The sequence below is a fragment of the Sesamum indicum genome, linkage group LG9, assembly GCF_026168435.1.
Source record: "Sesamum indicum cultivar Baizhima isolate 11 linkage group LG9, ASM2616843v1, whole genome shotgun sequence".
NCBI lineage: Eukaryota > Viridiplantae > Streptophyta > Magnoliopsida > Lamiales > Pedaliaceae > Sesamum > Sesamum indicum.
Window position 1 is genome coordinate 15,797,973 of NC_142665.1, and position 21,009 is coordinate 15,818,981.

Here is a 21,009-nt window from a genome sequence, read left to right on the forward strand (position 1 = left end):
CCACATATTTTCAATTGAATTTTTGTATAGCCACCAATTTGACCTCTATAACGAGTGTGCAATAATTTCATATAAGTTTTTTTTTTCTTTAAACACTAAAACATATGCACCAACCCTCTCCATCATGAATTTTTCTCAGATTTTTAGGCTTTTCTTCATCAAATCAATTACAATTATACTATAAATTTTAAATTTAATAATTAATATATTAATTATCAACGTTAAATATTTATAAATAACGAACTAAAAAATTATTATTATAATAGACAAACAACTATTATTAAAATAAATCATCAATATACAGGTGCAATTTGAACTCCGTAACCTCATGGTTATAGAACCTCAACCTCGTTAATTAAGTTAAGTCTCGTAGCTAAAATAAGTATTTCTACTTATTTAATTATCCCTAAAGGGAAACTCTAGAAATGCAAAGCAGCAACAACGACGAACACCTGAGCAAGACACGATTTGATTACTTATAAACGTATCATATCCAGACGATTAATTTCCTGTCAACAACTGCAGGCCAAAAAAAAAAAAAAAAAATTCTTACAAAAATCAGGTTTGACGAAATTCATCTCAGAAGGTCGATCAATGTCAAGTACTTCACTTATTCCTTCTGGACTATGTAATCATGGTTGGCTTTCCTCATAAGTTGGTACACGCCGGTGCAGCCCAACGCGAAGTTATTGGTGAATAGATTCCAGTTCTTAGGGGTGATCACGGTGCAGTAACGAGCACCGATGAATCCAGCGATGGCAAACGCCGCCTGCTGGGGGTACGACACCGTGTCGGGCGGGTTGGAGAAGTTGGAAATGTTGGCTGCACTGAGTGCCCACTTGAACGTTGGTGCCCAGAAATGAATGGTTTTGGGTCCTGCCGGATGGTTCCACAACCCTCGTACCAATTTCCTACTTGCCATGATCGCTCTCTGTGTCCGTTTGTGTAGATTCAAATGAACTATTTTGTAGAATTTTAGGTTTATGTAAGTTTGAAGATTGCTCAAAGTGTGGTGTGATATTTATTGCGAAAGCCCCTCATTTGCCTGCACACTTTATTAGGACAGGTCTACCTATACCAAAAATTGAATGAACACATTTATGGCTTTCGGATCAACATGTGTTGTCTTGAATTATATAAGTAGGTGGATGTTAGATTACTATTACCTATGTTTTAATTGTTATGCACTAAAAATCGTGTTAAATAATTACTACTAATTTACTGTGGCTTGGTAAAACACCCATATTAGTTATCCTCGAAAAAATTACTGTCGGTACACGTTATGTGACCGTGGTTAATAACTATTTGTTATGATTATTTCTTTTTAGCTATGGTTATAAGTCATAATTCTTTTAGTGTAAATATTACCTGATTTCTTGTTATTTTTTGGATGACAACTTAAAATTTAATTAGATGAGATGATTAATTAATATGGGTAAATTATATTTTTGGTCCCATAAGTGGGCATGTTTCCAACTTTGGTCCTATTAGTGAATCTGTTTTCAAATGTAAATGTGTGAATTAGCTTGAATGTGGGACCAAAATTGAAAACATGTCCATTTATGGAACTAAAATTGAAAACAGGTCCACTTATGGCACCAAAAATGTAATTTACATTTCTTTTGATTATATTGACTAACAGATAGAGCAACTATCATTACCAATTGGACAAAACTCCCTCAATGGTCCTCAAGTTGAAAAAAAAAAAAAAACCACATATGGGACTCAATGTGCGAATTAACCTGAGTCTAGGACCAAAATTAAAAATAAATCCACTTATGGGACCAAAAAATGTACTTTATCCCAATTAATACGTATCAAAGTCAGTCCAAATTACATGTATTTAATTTGAATATGCTTCTACTCGTTTTTTAGCATAAACCAAACGTGCAAAATTAAAAAAGGTTGGTGTCACTAGTAATTAGCCATAATTAGATGTTAAATTCCTTCTAGTGTGTATCGATTACGTCTCACACGCTACGATTTTTTTTCCTCCAAAATACCTCAAAGTTGAAAAAGGTTTGCAGATTTTGCCCAAAGAAATCTAAATTTTTTTAAATTGCATTTGGATTGAAAGTTTTTAAATCAAGAATTTCAAATGTTTAATGACAAGTCCTTTGAATATGTTCGGATCATTCTAAATTTAAAGTTTTTTAAATTCTTTAATTTTAATTTTAATCTATTTTTATTAAATATTGATAGATTTCAAATTCTTCTCGAATTCAGTTATTTAATTTTTTTTTTCAAATTCATGTCCATCAATACAAATACGCACTATGGCTAATTGCATTCGGAGGGAAGAGTAGATGTTAAAAATTGCACTTCTGCCCCCAATTAATTAAGATTTTAGCAATTTCAGTACCAAACTTTATGAAATTTTCATAAAAAAAGACATATTTTTGTAATTTTGATACTGCTATTGTTCTTTAAATTAAATAATTATGAGATAGAATTTTCAACTTTGCTCCAAGTATTTTATTTCTATTCAAGTCTAATCCAATTATATGAGAAAATGATATTTATGATTGATGTTTGTAAATTCAAAGATTTGACATTTACTAAGATGTTGAGGTACTGTTGGTTGTCTCTATTATTAATATTAAAGTAAGTTATTTTGTGAGAGCAAAAATATATAAATAATTTAAATTGTAATAACTTAAAGAATTGGGAGTATTAAAAATTAAAGCTAAAAATAAAAAAAATTAAAGTTAGAGTATTTGAAAAATAAATTAATATTTATAATTTTTAAATTACAAGTGGCTCCCGTGATATTTGGCATAATTACAGATACCCCTTATTGTTTTATATCAATACTCCCTGATTTTAATGGCCAACTATCTCAATCCGTTAACTTCTGTTAGTTTCCGTCCATTTTGTGGTGAACTGATCAAAATGCCCTTGTGGACTATAAATATAATTTTATTACTTTAGAAACTTTTTAATGGACAAAGTGGACAATTATTTTACAATTTTTCAAAATTTTCCATTCAACTAGTCCGAGTTCTTTTTTATAATTTACAAAAATAAAAAAAAATACAACAAGGACAAAATTGACAATTTCAAACCTCCATCTAAAGATTACATAATACCATCAAACATCAGGTAGGTATTAATAAACTTTCCAATAATAAGATAATTATGTGAAACTGAACTCTCGGGACCTCATTGTAATTTACTCTTTATAAGTTTACTAACGAGCTGTAAAAATTAATAGGGAGCCAATTATAATATTTTGTTTAAATAAATGTAATATAAAATACTTATTATTGGACCACATACTCAGATTATATTTTAAGTCTATATAGGGATCTTATAGATCGTCTCACAGGCTAATAGGATAATGTTACACGAAAAAAGTTAAACCTAAGTATTTATTACATTTTAAGTCTAGTATGTAGGATGATACAAATTTTTATAAGTCTATTTTGGAGAAATGTTAATTGATTTAAATCCGTATAATATGTACAAATTTGAGTGTATGATGAATGTGTTTTTTGGTCTTGTTGCTAGTGAACTATTTTTTATTTTAAAATTTATGATTTTTGTTTATAAATTGTTGGGAATAATAATTTTTTTTGGTAGTGTACGCAGTGTAATATTAGTGACAAAATATCAAATGATAATTTTACAATTATTATTAAAAATATATATGAAGTGACAATAATTTTAATTTTATCGCAATTTAATTCTAGAAAACTTATTAGTAACAATAAAAAGTATGTAGATATATTGTTATTTATGAACAATTAGTGACACATTTATAGATATAATTATATTTTTTGTTAGTGGGTTTTCATTAATTATTTATAATAATAATTAAATAATTAAATGCAGAGCTTTTTTTGTTACTAATTATTGCTAGTTGCAATTCTTTATATATAATTACAACTATTAAAATTATATAAATTATTATGATCATAAGAAATAATCTTTTTGTCACTTAATATATGTAATTAATGACAATAATAATATCATCTTGATATTTTTCCACTCACTATAAAAAAATATTCTCTCTCTCTCTCTCTCTCTCTCTATATATATATATATATATGGTAAATAAATAGCAATTTATCTTGTGATTTTGCAAATAAACAAATTACCCTCCTATAAAACTAAAATAACAAATTACCTCTTTATGTTTTTAAAATGGAGCAATTTACCTTCTTGTCTAAGGAAGTAAATTATTTCACTTTAAAAAACATAAGGGGTAAGTCGATGTATTTTAGAAAACACAGGAAGGTAAATTGCTATTTTCTTTTCCATAGAGGATAATTTGCTCATTTACAATATCACAAGGGGGTTGTTTGTACTTTTTCCTATATATACACTATAGGATAATTATATTTGTATTCCTAATCTATAATTTATTTGTATAAATGATCCTTCTATTTTTGTGTAATTACAAAATTATTCTTAACAGTGAAAAGTATGAATAGTCTGTGTAACGATGGTAACGCTTTGGAAATAGTATGTGTAATTTTTTAAAGAAAATAGAGATAATTTATGCAGATGATGTTAACGTTTTGTGTAAATGTACGTATAACATTTTAAAAAATAAAAATAATTTATGTAAATAGAATATAGATCATGTGTAAGTACAATTATATAGGAGGATATACTATAACTGCATGTCTAAATTGGATGGTATGCTTATGACAATTTGTCAGCTTTGTTGCCCCATAGAGGTATTTATTTAACCTGGATTATGTATTTAAGAAATAAAAAAGTATAAACTTTGTATATTTGATATTATTCTTTTTTTTTTATTAAAAAAAGATCGAGTTGGGTTTAAACATTATTTAAAAGTTTTAGGGTAAATTACAATGAACTATTTTGATATTTGATGTAATTATAAACATCTCATTATTATTCCAAGAATGATTAATGCCCCCAATTTTAATGGTCGTCCGATAACTAGCTCAATATGTCCGTTTGTCTCTGTTAGGTGTCCATTCATTTTTGTGAACGTCCCTTGTTGATTATGAATTATGATTTTATTTATTTTTTAAAATTTTCTAAAACTTCTTATTGACTAAATGGATAATTTTTTTTTATAATTTTTCATCATTTTCCTTCCACCTTGTTCGATTTTTTTTTATAATTTTTATAATTTTTCTTTTAAGAAAAGAAAATTAAAAATATAAGAAGGGCAAAATTGACAATTCCAGGTTTAATTCAAGAGTTACTTAATCTATACTATATAGAAAAGAGAATCACATTTTCACTCACAATAATAGTTACTTACACCGTGACACCAATTTTCTAAATTACCAATAATATCCTTATGTATTTCAATTACCCTTTCTCAAATTATTCGTTTCATCTATTTATATATACTATCTATCTATACGAATATGAACAGTTTACACACAAACGACTGTTTGTAAGACAACGAAATCAATATTTTTTTGTGTTGAGTATATTCTTAAATTAGTCTTATTTTACATGTGATATGTTGGTTTTTATATATTTTAGACTTAAATACATTTTGCACCCCTGAAATATGTTACACTTATCAATTATCTCCTAAACTAAATAAATCTTCATTTACCCCCTATCTTTCGATAGTTCTTTCAATTAAATAAAATGAACAAAAATACCCTTTACAATTAATAATATAATATATTCATATTAATGCCCACTATTGTTAAATATATCAATCATTTAAAAGTTATTCAACTACAATGTTTATAACTTAATACGAAATTTGTATAAATTAATTAAGTACAAAATAATTATTTCACTTTCATAATATGTTTTAAAATATAAATAATATTTATTATATACATGCAGGAACGAAATACCCAGTTGGCTATTTTATAAAATATCAAGAGATATTGATAGTTTCTCAGACAATGGAATATTCATAATTATTAAAAAAAAAAAATCGAGAAGAGCTTGTTGTAATTTACCCAAATTTTTAACCTCAAACTCATGCTCGGGTTAAGAATTACGAGCTTGATTCTTAAATGTGAGAGTTTATGGTCCCACTAGTGCAGGTATATATAGTATACTTTTTATAGTAGTGTCTTGTTTCTTTGTGCAATTTAAATATTTTTGTTGATTTAGTAATATTGATATATTAAATTATTATTCGAATTTAAATGTAATAAACGATGTAATAATAAATTAAATTTTATTCCAAATTTCAAAATCTTCAATTTATACTCTCAAGTGGTGTGCACGTGATAAAAAACTTCGTAAATTTTAAAATTTCAACGAAAAAAGTCTGGATCTGTGAAAATTTAAATTAGTGGATTGTTATCAAATTAATATTTCATAAGTTATATGTTATATTTGGTCTTTTAAGTTTTCGTTTAAAATTATTTTAATTTTTTAAGTTTATTTCTTGACTTTAGCATTCCTAAACTTTATTTTTTGTCTCAATTTGATCCCTCAAACCATTTTTCGGCAAAAATATTGCCAGAATTTGACTTTTTGAATGGTAAAATTATCAATTTAAGTTTGATTTTATCATTTTAGTCTCTTAAATTTATAAAATTATCAAATTAGTCCTTTTTTTTAAAAAAAGGGAAACCATTTTCTTTATATTTTTATATGGTATGATCTTGTTATCTTGTATGAAAAATGCAAACTTTAAACTCTTGCGAACATAATATTAACATATTGTTTAACTTAAAATAAAATAGTCTCTATTCTTTTTAATTTTCAAAAGTGACAAAAAATGTCAAAATTATAAATAAATTTATTAAACTTATCTAATCTAAAATATTTAAAAAAAATCTAAGTTGGTTCTTTAATCCTAACTCCTGTCTAATAAAATTAAATCTTAACAATATTATTAAATATTAACAACTATGATTTTGAAGAAAAAATTAGGGAATGTACTTTTAATTAGATTATCTAGTGAATTTTAAATATATATATATAAAAAATTCATTTTAAGAGGTTTTCTAAATATATAATCCCATTTTATAGAAAATCTCTTAAAATAATTATATATATATGACATACACCCAAAAATCTAGTTAATGATAATCTATCAACTTTTTGTTCGAAAATCCAAGCATTTGACAAATATTGTTAGGTTTAACTTTTCTAGACTTATCTTTAATTTTTAAATAAAAAATTACTGACTTAGATATTTTTTAATTATATTTTCATATTAGATAAAATTTATTCATAATTTTGGTGTTTTTTAACTACTGAAAAATGTAGACTGTTTATTTTAGGTGAGCAATATATTATTATTATGTTCACAAGTGTTCAAAGTTTCATTATTCACATAAAATAATTACAACATATCAGCATAAAAATATAAAAAAAAAGTTATTTTTTCTTGTAAAAAAGGATTTGAATTAGACAATTTTATCAACTTAAGGAATTAAAGTGATAAAATCAAACTTATTGACTATTCTACCCTCCAAAAATTCAAAATCCGGCCACATTTTCGTCGAAAAAATGGTAAGAGGGACCAAATTGGGACAAAAATTAAAGTTTAATAGAAAATAAACTTGAGGGATTAAAGTGATTTTAAACGAAAATTTAAGGAATCAATTATATAATATTTACCCTATTTCTAATATTTATTGCAATTAACCCCATTTATATAGATACAGGTTAGGTACTTAGGTTTATATATCTCAAGGTCAAAAGGAGGGAAAACATAAAGTCCTGTTGCAGCCTAAATTAATACTTCCCAACCATAAACCGACCCACCTCCATTACTCCTTCGCATGTTCCTAGGCAAAGCCGCCTCTCACCAATTTTTCCTTTCATTTTGAGGTTGTGGAAAAATAAACACAAATCTGCATTTTTTTTTTAAATTCATCCAAATTTTTTATATTAATAAAAAAATAAATAAAATAAAAAAATTTATATTTAATTTTTATTTGCTTATTACTAACTTATTGCAAGTTAAATAATTTTTTTTATCATCAAATTACTTTTATACAGACTTCACGCGTTAATGCATGTGAGGAGACATATATTCACCGTTATAAGAGTAGTTTAGTTAAAAAATAAATTTTTAAATTGCAATAAGTCAGTAATAAGTCAATCGAGAATATATATCAATTTTTATTTAATAGTTCTTTTTTTTTTTTGTCAATATCAGCATATTTAGTGAATTTTGACTAATGAAGGGACTTATTTGTTGGACGAAAGCAAACTTCATAAATGCTAGATATAATTTTTCAAATCACAAAAAATCTACGCGTAATTACACCAAATTTAAAAAAAGAATACAATCATCCCTTTTTTTTCAATCATCTTATTTTTCACACTGAATTATAACAAAGGCCTGCTGATGAACCAGAACATTAATAGCAAACAACATCCTCCTAAGTAGGCATTGTACCTGATGATGTGGTATATTTGCTTCTCATGTAAATAATAAATTAATTTTTTGTTCAATAAAATTATACTACCAAAAAAATAATATATGAAATAATTAATCTTTTATTTATATTTTAGGAATTTAATTTCTGAAGTAAATACTTGATTAATTAATAATTATATTTATTTTTCGGTGAATCAAATGACGTCAAGTGTCAAATTTCATATTTTTGGCACGTGTATAATATTTTTCAAATCAAGTAAGTGCAAGTTAATTTGTAAATGAAATCGCATCTGGCAAATAAGAAGCAAATGACAAAAAAATTATGAAGGGAAAATTAAATCGTGCCACCTCATCAAGTAAATATGTAAAAGCCTTCCAACCTACAACTATATAGAGGGTGTTCTTCAACAGTTCAAGCACCACACAATCGAATTGAAGATACAAGCGAAGACGCAAGCAAGAGAGCTTCCAAAAAGTCTCAAAATCCTTTCAAGCGAAAATCAAGAAGAATCTACGGGGCTCAAAGCAAAAGTCACGGCGTTCATTGTGAAGATCAACCAAAGCTGATGGGTATCTGTTACAATACGCCAGAAAATGACAAAAACACCATTCATAAAGGGTATTAATGTCCTTTCGCTAAGGGATCCGCGCCTTTCTATCGGGCGGGTTGCAGGGGACCCGACCCGGTTCGAAAACCAGCCTTGAAGACCCGGACAATCACAGCCGTCCGATCAGGACGGGAGCCAGTAGGATAAGGCCACGTGGCCCATTCAACAGTGTCCAGCTGTGCTCTATAAATAGACCCGAAAACGCCGTAATGAAGGGAACTGTCCTGCATTTATTGTGATCGAACCTTGAGATCGCTTACTTTTCTTTCGATCAACCTAACTTGAGCGTCGGAGGGTCATTGTCGGGGACGTGGCCGACGAGCTCATTGTCTTATTCTCATGGAACCCAAAATCTGATCTTGGAGGGATTAGCTGTCTGTGACGAGTTCATGTCTCGGGTTCTCTGAATTCGAGCAGGATCAGTTGGCGCCGTCTGTGGAAATAACAAAAATACCCTTCATTAAGGGTATTAATGTCCTTTTGCTAAGGGATCCGCACCTTTCTATCGGGCGGGTCGTAGGGGACCCAACCCGGTTCGAAACCAGCCTTGAAGACCCGGACAATCACAGCCGTCCGATCAGGACGGGAGCTAGTAGGATAAGGCCACATGGCCCATTCAACAGTGTCCAGCTGTGCTCTATAAATAGACCCGAAAACGCCGTATTGAAGGGAACTGTCCTGCATTTATTGTGATCGAACCTTGAGATCCTTACTTTTCTTTCGATCAACCTAACTTGAGCGTCGGAGGGTCATTGTCGGGGACGTGGCCGACGAGCTCATTGTTGTCTTATTCTCATGGAACCCAAAATCTGATCTTGGAGGGATTAGGTGTCTGTGACGAGTTCATGTCTCGAGATCTCTGAATTCGAGCAGGATCAGTTGGCGCCGTCTGTGGAAATGATAAAAACACCCTTCATTAAGGGTATTAATGTCCTTTCGCTAAGGGATCCGCAACTTTCTATCGGGCGGGTCGCAGGGGACCCGACCCGGTTCGAAAACTAGCCTTGAAGACCCGGACAATCACAACCGTCCGATCAGGACGGGAGCCAGTAGGATAAGGCCACGTGGCCCATTCAACAGTGTCCAGCTGTGCTCTATAAATAGACCCGAAAACGCCGTAATGAAGGGAACTGTCCTGCATTTATTGTGATCGAACCTTGAGATCGCTTACTTTTCTTTCGATCAACCAAACTTGAGGGTCGGAGGGTCATTGTCGGGGACGTGGCCGACGAGCTCATTGTTGTCTTATTCTCATGGAACCCAAAATCTGATCTTGAAGGGATTAGGTGTCTGTGACGAGTTCATGTCTCGGGATCTCTGAATTCGAGCAGGATCAGTTGGCGCCGTCTGTGGAAATGATAAAAACACCCTTCATTAAGGGTATTAATGTCCTTTCGCTAAGGGATCCGCAACTTTCTATCGGGCGGGTCGCAGGGGACCCGACCCGGTTCGAAAACTAGCCTTGAAGACCCGGACAATCACAACCGTCCGATCAGGACGGGAGCCAGTAGGATAAGGCCACGTGGCCCATTCAACAGTGTCCAGCTGTGCTCTATAAATAGACCCGAAAACGCCGTAATGAAGGGAACTGTCCTGCATTTATTGTGATCGAACCTTGAGATCGCTTACTTTTCTTTCGATCAACCAAACTTGAGGGTCGGAGGGTCATTGTCGGGGACGTGGCCGACGAGCTCATTGTTGTCTTATTCCCATGGAACCCAAAATCTGATCTTGGAGGGATTAGCTGTCTGTGATGAGTTCATATCTCGGGATCGCTGAATTCGAGCAGGATCAGTTGGCCCCGTCTGTGGAAATGACAAAAACACCCTTCATTAAGGGTATTAATGTCCTTTCGCTAAGGGATCCACACCTTTCTATCGGGCGGGTCGCAGGGGACCCGACCCGATTCTAAAACCAGCCTTGAAGACCCGGAGAATCACAGTCGTCCGATTAGGACGGGAGCCAATAGGATAAGGCCACGTGGCCCATTCAACAGTGTCCAGTTGTGCTCTATAAATAGACCCGAAAACGCCGTAATGAAGGTAACTGTTCTGCATTTATTGTGATCAAACCTTGAGATCGCTTACTTTTCTCTCGATCAACCTAACTTGAGCGTCGGCGGGTCATTATCGGGGACGTGCCCGACGAGCTCATTGTTGTCTTCTTCTCAGGGAACCCAAAATATGATTTTGGGGGGATTAGCTGTCTGTGACAAGTTTGTGTCTCTGGATCGCTAAATTCGAGTAGGATCAGTTGGCGCCGTTTGTGGGAACATTTGAGAATTATCATGGAGGGTTCATCGAGGAGAAACGCCGGGGAAGAAGAGACGCCCAGAAAGGAGGGACCCACGATGCGAATAACCAAGGATGAATTACAGAGAATGATAGAAGAAGCGAGTCGGAATGCCATTGTAGAATATACTAGAAGAACTGCGACCCCAATGGTCAAAGAAACTGCAAGGAGACAACTATTCGAAAATACTGAGCCCCATAGAGAGTCGAGGGGCCATAGCGATTGGGAACATCGGAGTAAGAGACCGGCCTCATCGGAAGCTGGGTCCAGCAGTCATATTCGAACAAAGAGAAGAGAGCCTGTGATATCGGGGGCTGAGGTCGAGAGCGTAGGAAGACAGATAGAGAGCTTGAACAAACAAATTGATGAGTTAAAGAAACGAGGAGAGATAGTCCCACACAACAAGAATTCTCCTTTCGGTAATGACATTCTGGTCCAAACAATCGAACCAGGTTTTAGGGTACCTGATTTGCGGAGATATGACGGAATGAAGGATCCGCAAGAACATGTGGCCGCATTTGAAATAGTGATGAACTTATACGGACAACCGGGTCCTATCATGGCAAAATTATTCGCAACTACGCTCACGGGGAAGGCATAAGAATGATTCACAAACTTGCCCCGAGGAAGTATTGAATCTTACGAGCAACTGGTATAAAAGTTCAATTTTCATTTTGCGAGCAAGAAGAAACAGAAGAGGTCGGCGACTCATCTGTTCAACATCTGCCAGAGGGAAGATTGAGACATTGGAGGTGCAAGAATTGAGAATCGACATGATTGTCAGTATTCTAATTCACGGGTTGAGGAAAGGTACCTTCACATCTACGCTCGCTCGCGACCCGCCAAGCGATGTTGAGCAACTGATGGCTGTAACTCAGAAGTACATAGACGAGGAGGAAATGAACGCAATGAAGGACTCTGAGCGGAGAGAGCGCGAACAGGTGTCCATGCGACCATATGAAAGTAGAGAGGGAGGGAATAAGCAGAAACCGAAAAAGCCCGGAGAGCCCAAGTACCACAACTACACTCCGTTGGCCATGTCACGTGAGAAAGCATTGATGATGGTTGAAAATTCGAATGTTCTGAAATGGCCAAGACACACCAGGTATACCCCCTCTAAAAAATTTTCTAACAAATATTGCAGATTCCATCGTGAGAGGGGGAACAACACAGAGGAGTGTTTTTAGCTTAAGGACGAGATTGAGAGGCTGGTCAAATAGGGATACTTAAGGGATCGGGTTCCCCCAAATTGCAAGATTAGTAAGGAGACGAGGAGAAGCAAATCGAGAAGTCGGGATCGAAATCCTGGCCTTTCAAAAACTGATAAAGCCCCACCCAGTGGGAACAATGCGCCAACCAAGGGAGTGATATACACAATCGCTGGGGGATCGAGCGCTGGGATTCAAGTAGAACGCGGAAAAGATGCGCCAGGCTGTAGGATCGAGCAGGCAAAGAGAATTTGTGTTGAAGGTCGAGGATGAAGAAGTTATTTCCTTCGATAGCTCAGACAAACCAAGAGATAGTGGAGACCTAAATGACCCGATGGTCAGTAAGCTAGATATTGCGAACTTTACTGTCCATAAAGTGCTGATTGATAGTGGTAGTTCCGCAGACACCATCTTAAAAAACGTGGTTGATAAGATGGGTCTAGAGAAAGCTCGATTGGAACAGGTAAAAACCCCGCTGGTCAGTTTCGGGGGAAGCGAAGTAGCCTCTTTGGGGGGAACAATCGAGCTACCCGTGTCCATGGGAGATGAGCCGAAGAGAAAAACTTTGATGGTTAAATTTCTGGTAGTGGATACCCCATTCGCTTACAACGTTATCCTGGGTAGACCTGGGCTGAATTCATTCCGGGCTGTCATCTCCACTTATCACATGAAGTTGAAGTTCCCCACGGAGTACGGAATTGGAGAAGTGTCCTGCGACCAAAAGGAGACTCGAAAATGCTACAACTTATCATTGAAAGGGGAGCTTGGGCAGAAGAAAAGGAAGATCAAGGAAGATGTTGAACCTCGACCCTATGAGGCAGAGCACCTGAAACCCAACGATGAGTACAAGGTAGTGCAGCTCGTACCGGATGAACCAGATAAAACTACCAGGATAAGAGCGAACATGAAGGAAGGGAGATGGCCATGATTGAATTTCTGAGAAGAAACATTGACATGTTCGCTTGGAGCCCGTCAGATTTCACGGGGATCGACCTTGAGGTCATAGTACACCGGTTGAATGTCGACGCGATGGCTCGACCAGTACAATAGAGGAAGAGGTCGTTTGGTAGTGATAAGAATGAAGTCATCAGCAGGAGTTTGACAAACTACTTAAAGCTGGGTACGTATCGGAGATCCAATATACTAATTGGCTTTCTAACATGGTGTTTGTCCCCAAATCCTCCGGGAAATGGCGCATGTGTGTCGATTTTACAGATCTGAATAAAGCCTGCCCGAAGGATCCTTACCCCTTTCCAAGGATCGACGTAATGGTAGACTCAACGGCGGGGTTCGAAATTTTTTCAATGATGGACGCCTATCAGGGGTATCATCAAATCCACATGGCTGAGGAGGACAGAGACAAGACCTCGTTCATCACCGACAAGGTGATCTATTGCTACAACATGATGCCATTCGGTCTGAAGAATGCGGGCGCGATATATCAACGACTGGTTAACAAGATGTTTGGTGACCTGCTGGGAAAGACAATGGAGGTGTACGTTGATGATATGCTGGTCAAAAGCAGGAGGTCGCAGGACCATCTTAAGGACCTCGTACAAGCATTCAGCATAATGAGGTCGTACGGAATGAAACTGAATCCAGACAAGTGCACCTTTGGAGTAGGAGGAGGAAAATTCATAGGGTACATGATTAGCGAACGAGGAATTGAGGCGAACCCGGAAAAGATCCAAGCTATAATGAACCTGCGATCGCCAACCTCGGTCAAAGATGTGTAGAAGTTGATGGGAAAGATTGCTTCACTGAGTAGATTCATCTCGCGATCCGCAGATAAGAGCCTCCCTTTCTTCAAGGTTTTACGAAGGTCCAAGAACTTTGAGTGGAGCGATGAATGCAATAAGGCATTGCAAGAATTGAAAGAGTACCTTTGAAGCCCCCTCTGCTTGCAAATCCAGACGTTGCTCCTGTACTTGGGCGTATCTGAGAATGCGGTCAGCTCGGTGTTGGTGAGGGAAGAAGGAAGCAATCAAAACCCAGTATATTATGTTAGCAAGATGTTTCAGGGTGCTGAGTCAAGATATTCGGAGATGGAGAAGCTAGCCCTTACTTTAGTTGTCACGGCTCGAAAGTTGCGACCTTACTTCCAGTCGCATAAAGTGGTGGTACTGACCAATCACCCCCTCAAGCATGTGATGTCACGACTAGAGGCCTCCGGGAGACTGATCAAATGGGCCGTGGAATTGGGGCAATATGATGTGGATTACCAACCCAAGACCACGCAGAAAGCGCAAACGCTGGCGGACTTTGTGACAGAGCTCTCTAGCGATCCAAAGTCACCTGTTGTTGCTAAAGAACAGGGCTCGAAATGGATGTTGCACGTGGATGGCTCCTCAAATGCTAACAATGGAGGAGCGGGTATACTGATCCAAGGGCCAAAAGGAGTAGAGATCGAGGTGGCAGCTCGCCTGTCCTTTCCTGTTCCTAACAACGAAGCAGAATATGAAGCACTCATCTTGGGATTAGAACTCGCGCATGAAGCTGGAGGTAAAGATCTGGAAGTTTTTACAGATTCCCAGTTAATCGCGTTGCAAATTGAAGGAACATACGAAACCAGGGAAAGGACGATGACGTCTTATAAAGAGATCGTCCAACAACTAATGAGCAAATTTGATAAATGTTCTGTTTTGCAGGTGCCTAGAGCGGAAAATGACAAGGCAGACGCCTTATCCAAATTTGGGGCTGCAATGGACGGGATTAGAGATTGCAAAATAATAGCATTAGTACGCGAACGATCAACCTTAGCAAGCAGAATGGAGGTACAAGCAGTCTCCGAAGTGGGATCGTGGAAGGATGAAATCATTAATTACTTGGAGAACGATATCTTGCCTGCTGATCCCGTTGCTGCGAAAAGAGTGAAATTTCGAGCTACACGATTCACTATGTTGTCAGGGCAGCTATACAAGCGAACACTGGACGGACCTCTCCTGAAATGCTTAGACGAGGAAAGAGCTTTGTATGTGATGCGCGAAATCCACGAAGGGAGCTGTGGGAACTATTCAGGGGCGAGATCGCTGGCTCAGAAGATCATACAACAGGGGTATTTCTGGCCCACATTAGTTAAGGATTCCAAGGAGCTAGTGAAGAAGTGCGAAAGCTGCCAGAAAGATGCATCCCTGATACACCAACCAGCGACCTCGATGGAGCCGATCAAAGTGGCCTGTCCCTTCGACCAGTGGGGAATAGACATCGTGGGACCTTTCCCCCCCGCTCAAGCTCAAAAGAAATTCATCATTGTAGCGGTAGAATACTTCTCCAAGTGGGTTGAAGCTGAGGCCGTGGCCAAGATATTCGAGAGAGAAGTTATTAATTTCATTTGGAAAAATATCATCTGCAGGCTCGGAATACCCAGAATTCTAATTTCTAATAATGGCACCCAATTTCAAGGAAGGAAGGTTACAGAATGGTGCAAGGAGCTCAAGATCGAACAACACTTCACGGTGGTCGCGAACCCGCAGGCCAACGGGCAGATGGAGGTGACTAACAGAACGATCTTGCAGCACTTGAAAACACGACTGGAGAATAAGGGATCATGGGTAGACGTACTGCCAGGAGTTCTGTGGGCTTATCGCACAACTCCGCGAACTGCTACAGGTGAGACCCCATTTTGCTTGGTATACGGGACGGAAACTATAATTCTTGCGGAAATAGGAGAGGAGTACCAGCGGGTCGCCTCTTACGACCCTGGTTCTAACCAAGGTGAGTGGAGTTTCGACTTTACAGTGATTGAAGAGAAGAGAGATGCGGCATACGCCTGAATCTTGGACCATAAGGGGTTAATGATGAAAAGCCATGATCGCAGAGTTCGACCGTGACAGCTTCAAATGGGAGATCTCGTATTGAAAAAAGGAGAAACCTCTAAACACGTGGGCAAGCTAGAACCCCCATGGGAAGGACCGTACAAGGTGACCGAGATAAGGAAGAAAGGTACATACAAGCTACAAGATATGCAGGGACGAAATATGCCGCGCTCATGGAACATACAGAATTTGAAAAAGTTTTACGCATGAGTACGGGGATTTCGCGTCATGGAGCCTGTGAAAGGCCGTCAACTAGCTGGAGAACGCTTATTCTGGTGCTTGTGAAAGGTCATCAACTGCGGAGAGATCGCATTCTGGTACCTGTGAAAGGCCATCAACTACCTGGAGAACACTATTCTGGAGCCTGTAAAAGGCCATCAACTGCAGAGAGATCGCATTCTGATGCCTGTGAAAGGCCATCAATTTTCTGGAGAACACTATTCTGGAGTCTGTGAAAGGCCATCAACTGTGGAGAGATCACATTCTGGTGCCTGTGAAAGGCCATCAACTGCCTGGAGAACACTATTCTGGAGCCTGTGAAAGGCCATCAACTGCAGAGAGACCGCATTATGGAGCTTGTGAAAGGCCATAAACTGCGGAGAGATCGCATTCTGGAGCCTGTGAAAGGCTATCAACTGCGGAGAGATCGCATTAAGGAGTCTGTGAGTTCGAAAGTTCACATCCAAGGTTAAGAAGGTCGAATTTTTTGTATTAGAAAACAGTCATTAATGTACAGGTCAATACCAGAAAGAACTTGTACAAACTGTAAATTCTCTCGAGCAATTCTAAGAGGTCAATCTATCTTTTCATGTGACATTGTTTCGAAAGTTATGTGTATCTTATGTTTGTTATTACCTATTACCCTCAAAACGCGACACGACAACCGAAAAAGAGGCGTTCAACGAACTGCGATCTGAAAAAGATGCACTTCACACGCCAACTGAAAAAGAGGCGTCCAACAAAACTGTGATCTGAAAAAGACGCAGCCTGAAGTACGATCTAAAAAGGACGCACTCCACACGCCAACTGAAAAAGAGGCACTCAACGAACTGCGATTTGAAAAAGACACAGCCTAAAGTGCGATTTGAAAAAGATGCACTCCACACGCCAACTGAAAAAGAGGCGTTCAACAAAACTGTGATCTGAAAAAGACGTAGCCTAAAGTGCGATCTAAAAAGGACGCACTCCACACGCCAACTGAAAAAGAGGCGTTCATCGAACTGCGATCTGAAAAAGACGCAGCCTAAAGTGCAATCTAAAAAAGACGCAGCCCAAAGTGCAATCTGAAAAAGATGCACTCTACACGCTATCTAAAAAAAGATGCATCTGATAAAGACGACGATCTCAAAAAGATGCTATATTTGAAAGAACAGGAAGCATGCAATAAACAAAAGCGAAAAACTACAAGTATGCGAACTGTCAAATGATCTTCATTGATGAAAGCCAGTCACAGGGTTACATCAAAAAATCTTGCCCCCAAGGTCAGTTCTCAAAAATACAATTTCAACCATCAGCCAACATATCTACAAGAAAAAATTATTTGAACAAATCAGAATTTGAGACAAAAGAGTTGGCAAAAGAAATTCCTCAGTCATCAGCTTCTAGCTCTTCCCTCAAAGCTGCAAACTCGTCCTCCTTGAGATCGGGTTCAACGGGATAGGGTTGAAGGTCGCCATCGAGCGTGATATCAATTTGACTGCGATCAAAAGACTCTTGAAATCCTCCAAGTTTCTCGATTTGAGCCTCACATGTCTTATAGCCCTTGGCGAAAGAGTCAGCAGATTTGATCTCCACAGCAGTCTGGAAAATGTCCGTCTTCAGGAAGCCACGGACAACTGCCATACGGGAGCTCGCTAAGATCTGGTGATGTTCTTCCAGCGAGATGCGACCGGCCTGGCCTTCGTCAAATCCTTTCTTGTGGCCTTCGACCAGCCCGACCTCCCGACCAGCCTCAAACCCTTCTTTCCGACCTTTGGATAGGGCTACCTCCTAATCCTTCTTAGCGGCGGCAAGCTCGCTTTCCAAACCCCTGAGTTTCTCGAGCAAAGTCTGCATTTCTTCCACATGGGTTTGGTCCATCCTATCTCTCTCAACCAGCTGTGCCTGGAGCTCCTTTACTTTCCTGTCGTACAAAATGTAGTTCTTGCGATAGGACGTGCATTTCATGGATAGGCTCTAGAAAAACGTCAATGCCTGCAGTATTGATCAAAACTGTTTAGACTCGAACACCAAAACTACAGTAAAAAATCCTTTAGGATCCACTCCAGCGTTTAGAAATTAGTTAATCGGTAAAGATACATGTACTTGATGCCCCACCCAAGAGAGAGACCCAAGTCCTAGTAGCCCCGCTAAATGGTGATTCAACATAGATTCTACATCTTGAAACCAAGCTAATTTTGGGGCCGCTTTATGATAATGAAACCAACCAGCAAAAAGCATTAACGCTGCAAAGACCAATGACCGGAAAGAAATTTGAGAATTTCTAGGGTATGGAATCGTAGTCTATATAGAATTATAATAGAAAGGTATCCATTAATCCTAGTCTACAAAATCTAGACCTATCAATCAGTCGATTCATTCTAATTCATTGATTTAATCGATTCAAAATAGTAGAAATAGAAGGGAGTCGTTTTTGCAAACAAGAATCCTTTAAATAGGAGATTACTTGCAGCTGAGCATGAACCCCATATTCCTCGACCCGAACAGGATTATTCGTTACTAGGGAACTCTAATCGCGGAGAGAGGTGAGAGAGTCATATAGCTCGAAGGATTCTCCCCCCGCTTCAGAACAGAGGATAGAGCTGGAGGAATTATCCCACCTCGAAGTCATTCGATCTCCCTGGGGTTCAAACAAGTGGGATCGATCGCCTCTCAAAGCTTCCCTAGTCTCCTCTCAGCATGAGCCGAGCTGCTCTAGTCTCAAGAACCTTTCACGCTCGTCCGCCTGTCCGGTTTTGTCTGCGGCTTCCATAGCCATCCTGCTCAATGCCTTAGATCGATGGGATTTAGGTTTTGAAGAACCAGAGGGTTCCACTGGCTCTTTCTCTCTTGCCTCATCCCCATGCCCGTGTTTGTGTGAAACCTGTTTCCATTTTTTCGATCTTTCCCCGCTATCACGATCGCGTTTCCCAGGCTCGGCCCCCTGATCTCCACTCAGATCATCCAAATTCAACTCCGAGTCCGAGGAGTTATAACCATGTAGAGGGAGAGGGGGGGTCTCTTCACTGTCGACCTGGATAGGGTGATGGGCGGCAGGGCTCGCAGGCACTGGGGGGTCGCAAAGGGGCTGGTACAGGCGAGTTCGAAGGGGGACCTGCAGGAGCTGCGACCTGTTTCCCCTTGGCCTTCATCTTATTTTCTGCCGCCTTCAGTCTCATAGCGTGGCGAGAACTCATGATTATACTATCAGCAAAACAGAGGTTGGTGAGCGAATTCGAATAGAACAGTAAGGAAAAACATCATACCAGAAATAAGAGATCACCTAAAGGCTCTTCGATGTGGAGGGGCGCTAGAGATAGCCCAGACAGTCGCAAAACCTTCTCAGTGAGAAGCTTCTTGGGGTCGTACTTATAAACAGTTAAACTATTTATTTGGTCTCCCTCCAGCCCCCCTCCACTTGTTTTAGGAACATATTTATATTTACTCCATTCCATGTTAAAAGGCCAAATACCGGTTGGAGATCGAATAAAAATGTATCTGTCTAACCAGGCCCCTACGTTCGATTTCAATGTACTTAGGTACCTACAGTCAGGCTTGGCAGAAAAGTAGATGAAACCTCTATCACCGGACCGTTTGGAAGTGGTGAAAGAGTACAAACTACAGAAGTTATCAAAATTGGGTTCTATATAAAAAAATTGCATTATTACAATAAAAAGAACAATATGAGTAATAGAATTAGGAGAAATCTGCATAGGGCATATCTCCAGTTTATTCAAAATCGCAGATAGAGAAGGAGCTAAAGGGAATCTCAACCAGGCATCAAGATGCTTGATAGAAAAGGCACAGAAACCAAGGGGAGGACGGTGCATGCGATCGAAAGCTCTAGGAATAATAATATTGTATTCAGGGGGTATATAATATTTTTCCCTAATCTTGCGAATAGGGTTTCTAACACTACTGACTACAGCTTCCCAAGGATTCCTAGCGAGCCTATCTTGGAATCCTTCAAGGGAAGAGGGCCCTGCTTGTTTATCAAGAGTTTTGGAAATCTGGAACCTTTTTGTTCCTTTTTGGAGAGGTAGAAAAGGAACCGTGAGCAGACCCAGAACGGGTCACAGACGACCCGGTGATGAGTGTCGAAGTCCACCAAAAATAATTCCTACGAACACTTTTGTAGATGTGTGAGTAGGGTCGAATCCACAGAGATTGGTTTTAAATTAATTCCTTCAAAAATGAAAATAATTAGGGGGAGTTTTGATTGGAAGAAGAATAAAACTAAAAAGCTAATAAAATTAAAAAAAAAGATAAATATAAGAGAAGCGTATTCCAGTTAAAGATAGGATCACACTTAATTCCACGGTTGATCATAGATGCAAAGATAACAATTACTCATGATAGATAAATTGGTTATGGCAATTGGTACGACCTAACGACCTCACCTTTCCTTACCTTGTGGATAGTCAAGGAACGTCCGTTGACTAAATCCCTAATCAGTAAACAACCTTGGGAACGTCCTCAAGATTTAATTTACCGACAGCATTAAGAACTAGAAAGGCCCAATTCTAACCAATAAATTCCTACGAGAATTTATTTAAGTTAGATTGTGCATTCCCCACAACATAATC

At 37.8% G+C, this 21,009-nt stretch overlaps 2 protein-coding genes across 2 annotated transcripts; one reads left to right on the top strand and one right to left on the bottom strand.

Annotated features, from left to right (window-relative positions):
* Nucleotides 1-332: 332 nt before the first annotated feature.
* Nucleotides 333-1,110, bottom strand: LOC110013180 (mitochondrial pyruvate carrier 3). The gene is made up of 2 exons (XM_020699239.2): nucleotides 554-1,110; nucleotides 333-452 (listed from the first exon to the last, which is right to left on the bottom strand). The coding sequence occupies exon 1, from the start codon at nucleotides 920-922 to the stop codon at nucleotides 611-613; it is 312 nt and encodes a 103-aa protein (XP_020554898.1). The 5' UTR covers nucleotides 923-1,110; the 3' UTR covers nucleotides 333-452; nucleotides 554-610.
* Nucleotides 1,111-14,422: 13,312 nt separating this feature from the next.
* LOC110013151 (uncharacterized) lies at nucleotides 14,423-16,183 on the top strand. Its single transcript, XM_020698915.1, has one exon. The coding sequence runs from the start codon at nucleotides 14,423-14,425 to the stop codon at nucleotides 16,181-16,183; it is 1,761 nt and encodes a 586-aa protein (XP_020554574.1).
* The last annotated feature ends 4,826 nt before the right edge of the window (nucleotides 16,184-21,009 follow it).

Excerpts from the sequence above, each read along its gene's own strand:
- LOC110013180 (XM_020699239.2), bottom strand. The coding sequence starts at position 922 with ATGGCAAGTAGGAAATTGGTACGAGGGTTGTGGAACCATCCGGCAGGA.
- LOC110013151 (XM_020698915.1), top strand. The coding sequence starts at position 14,423 with ATGTTTCAGGGTGCTGAGTCAAGATATTCGGAGATGGAGAAGCTAGCC.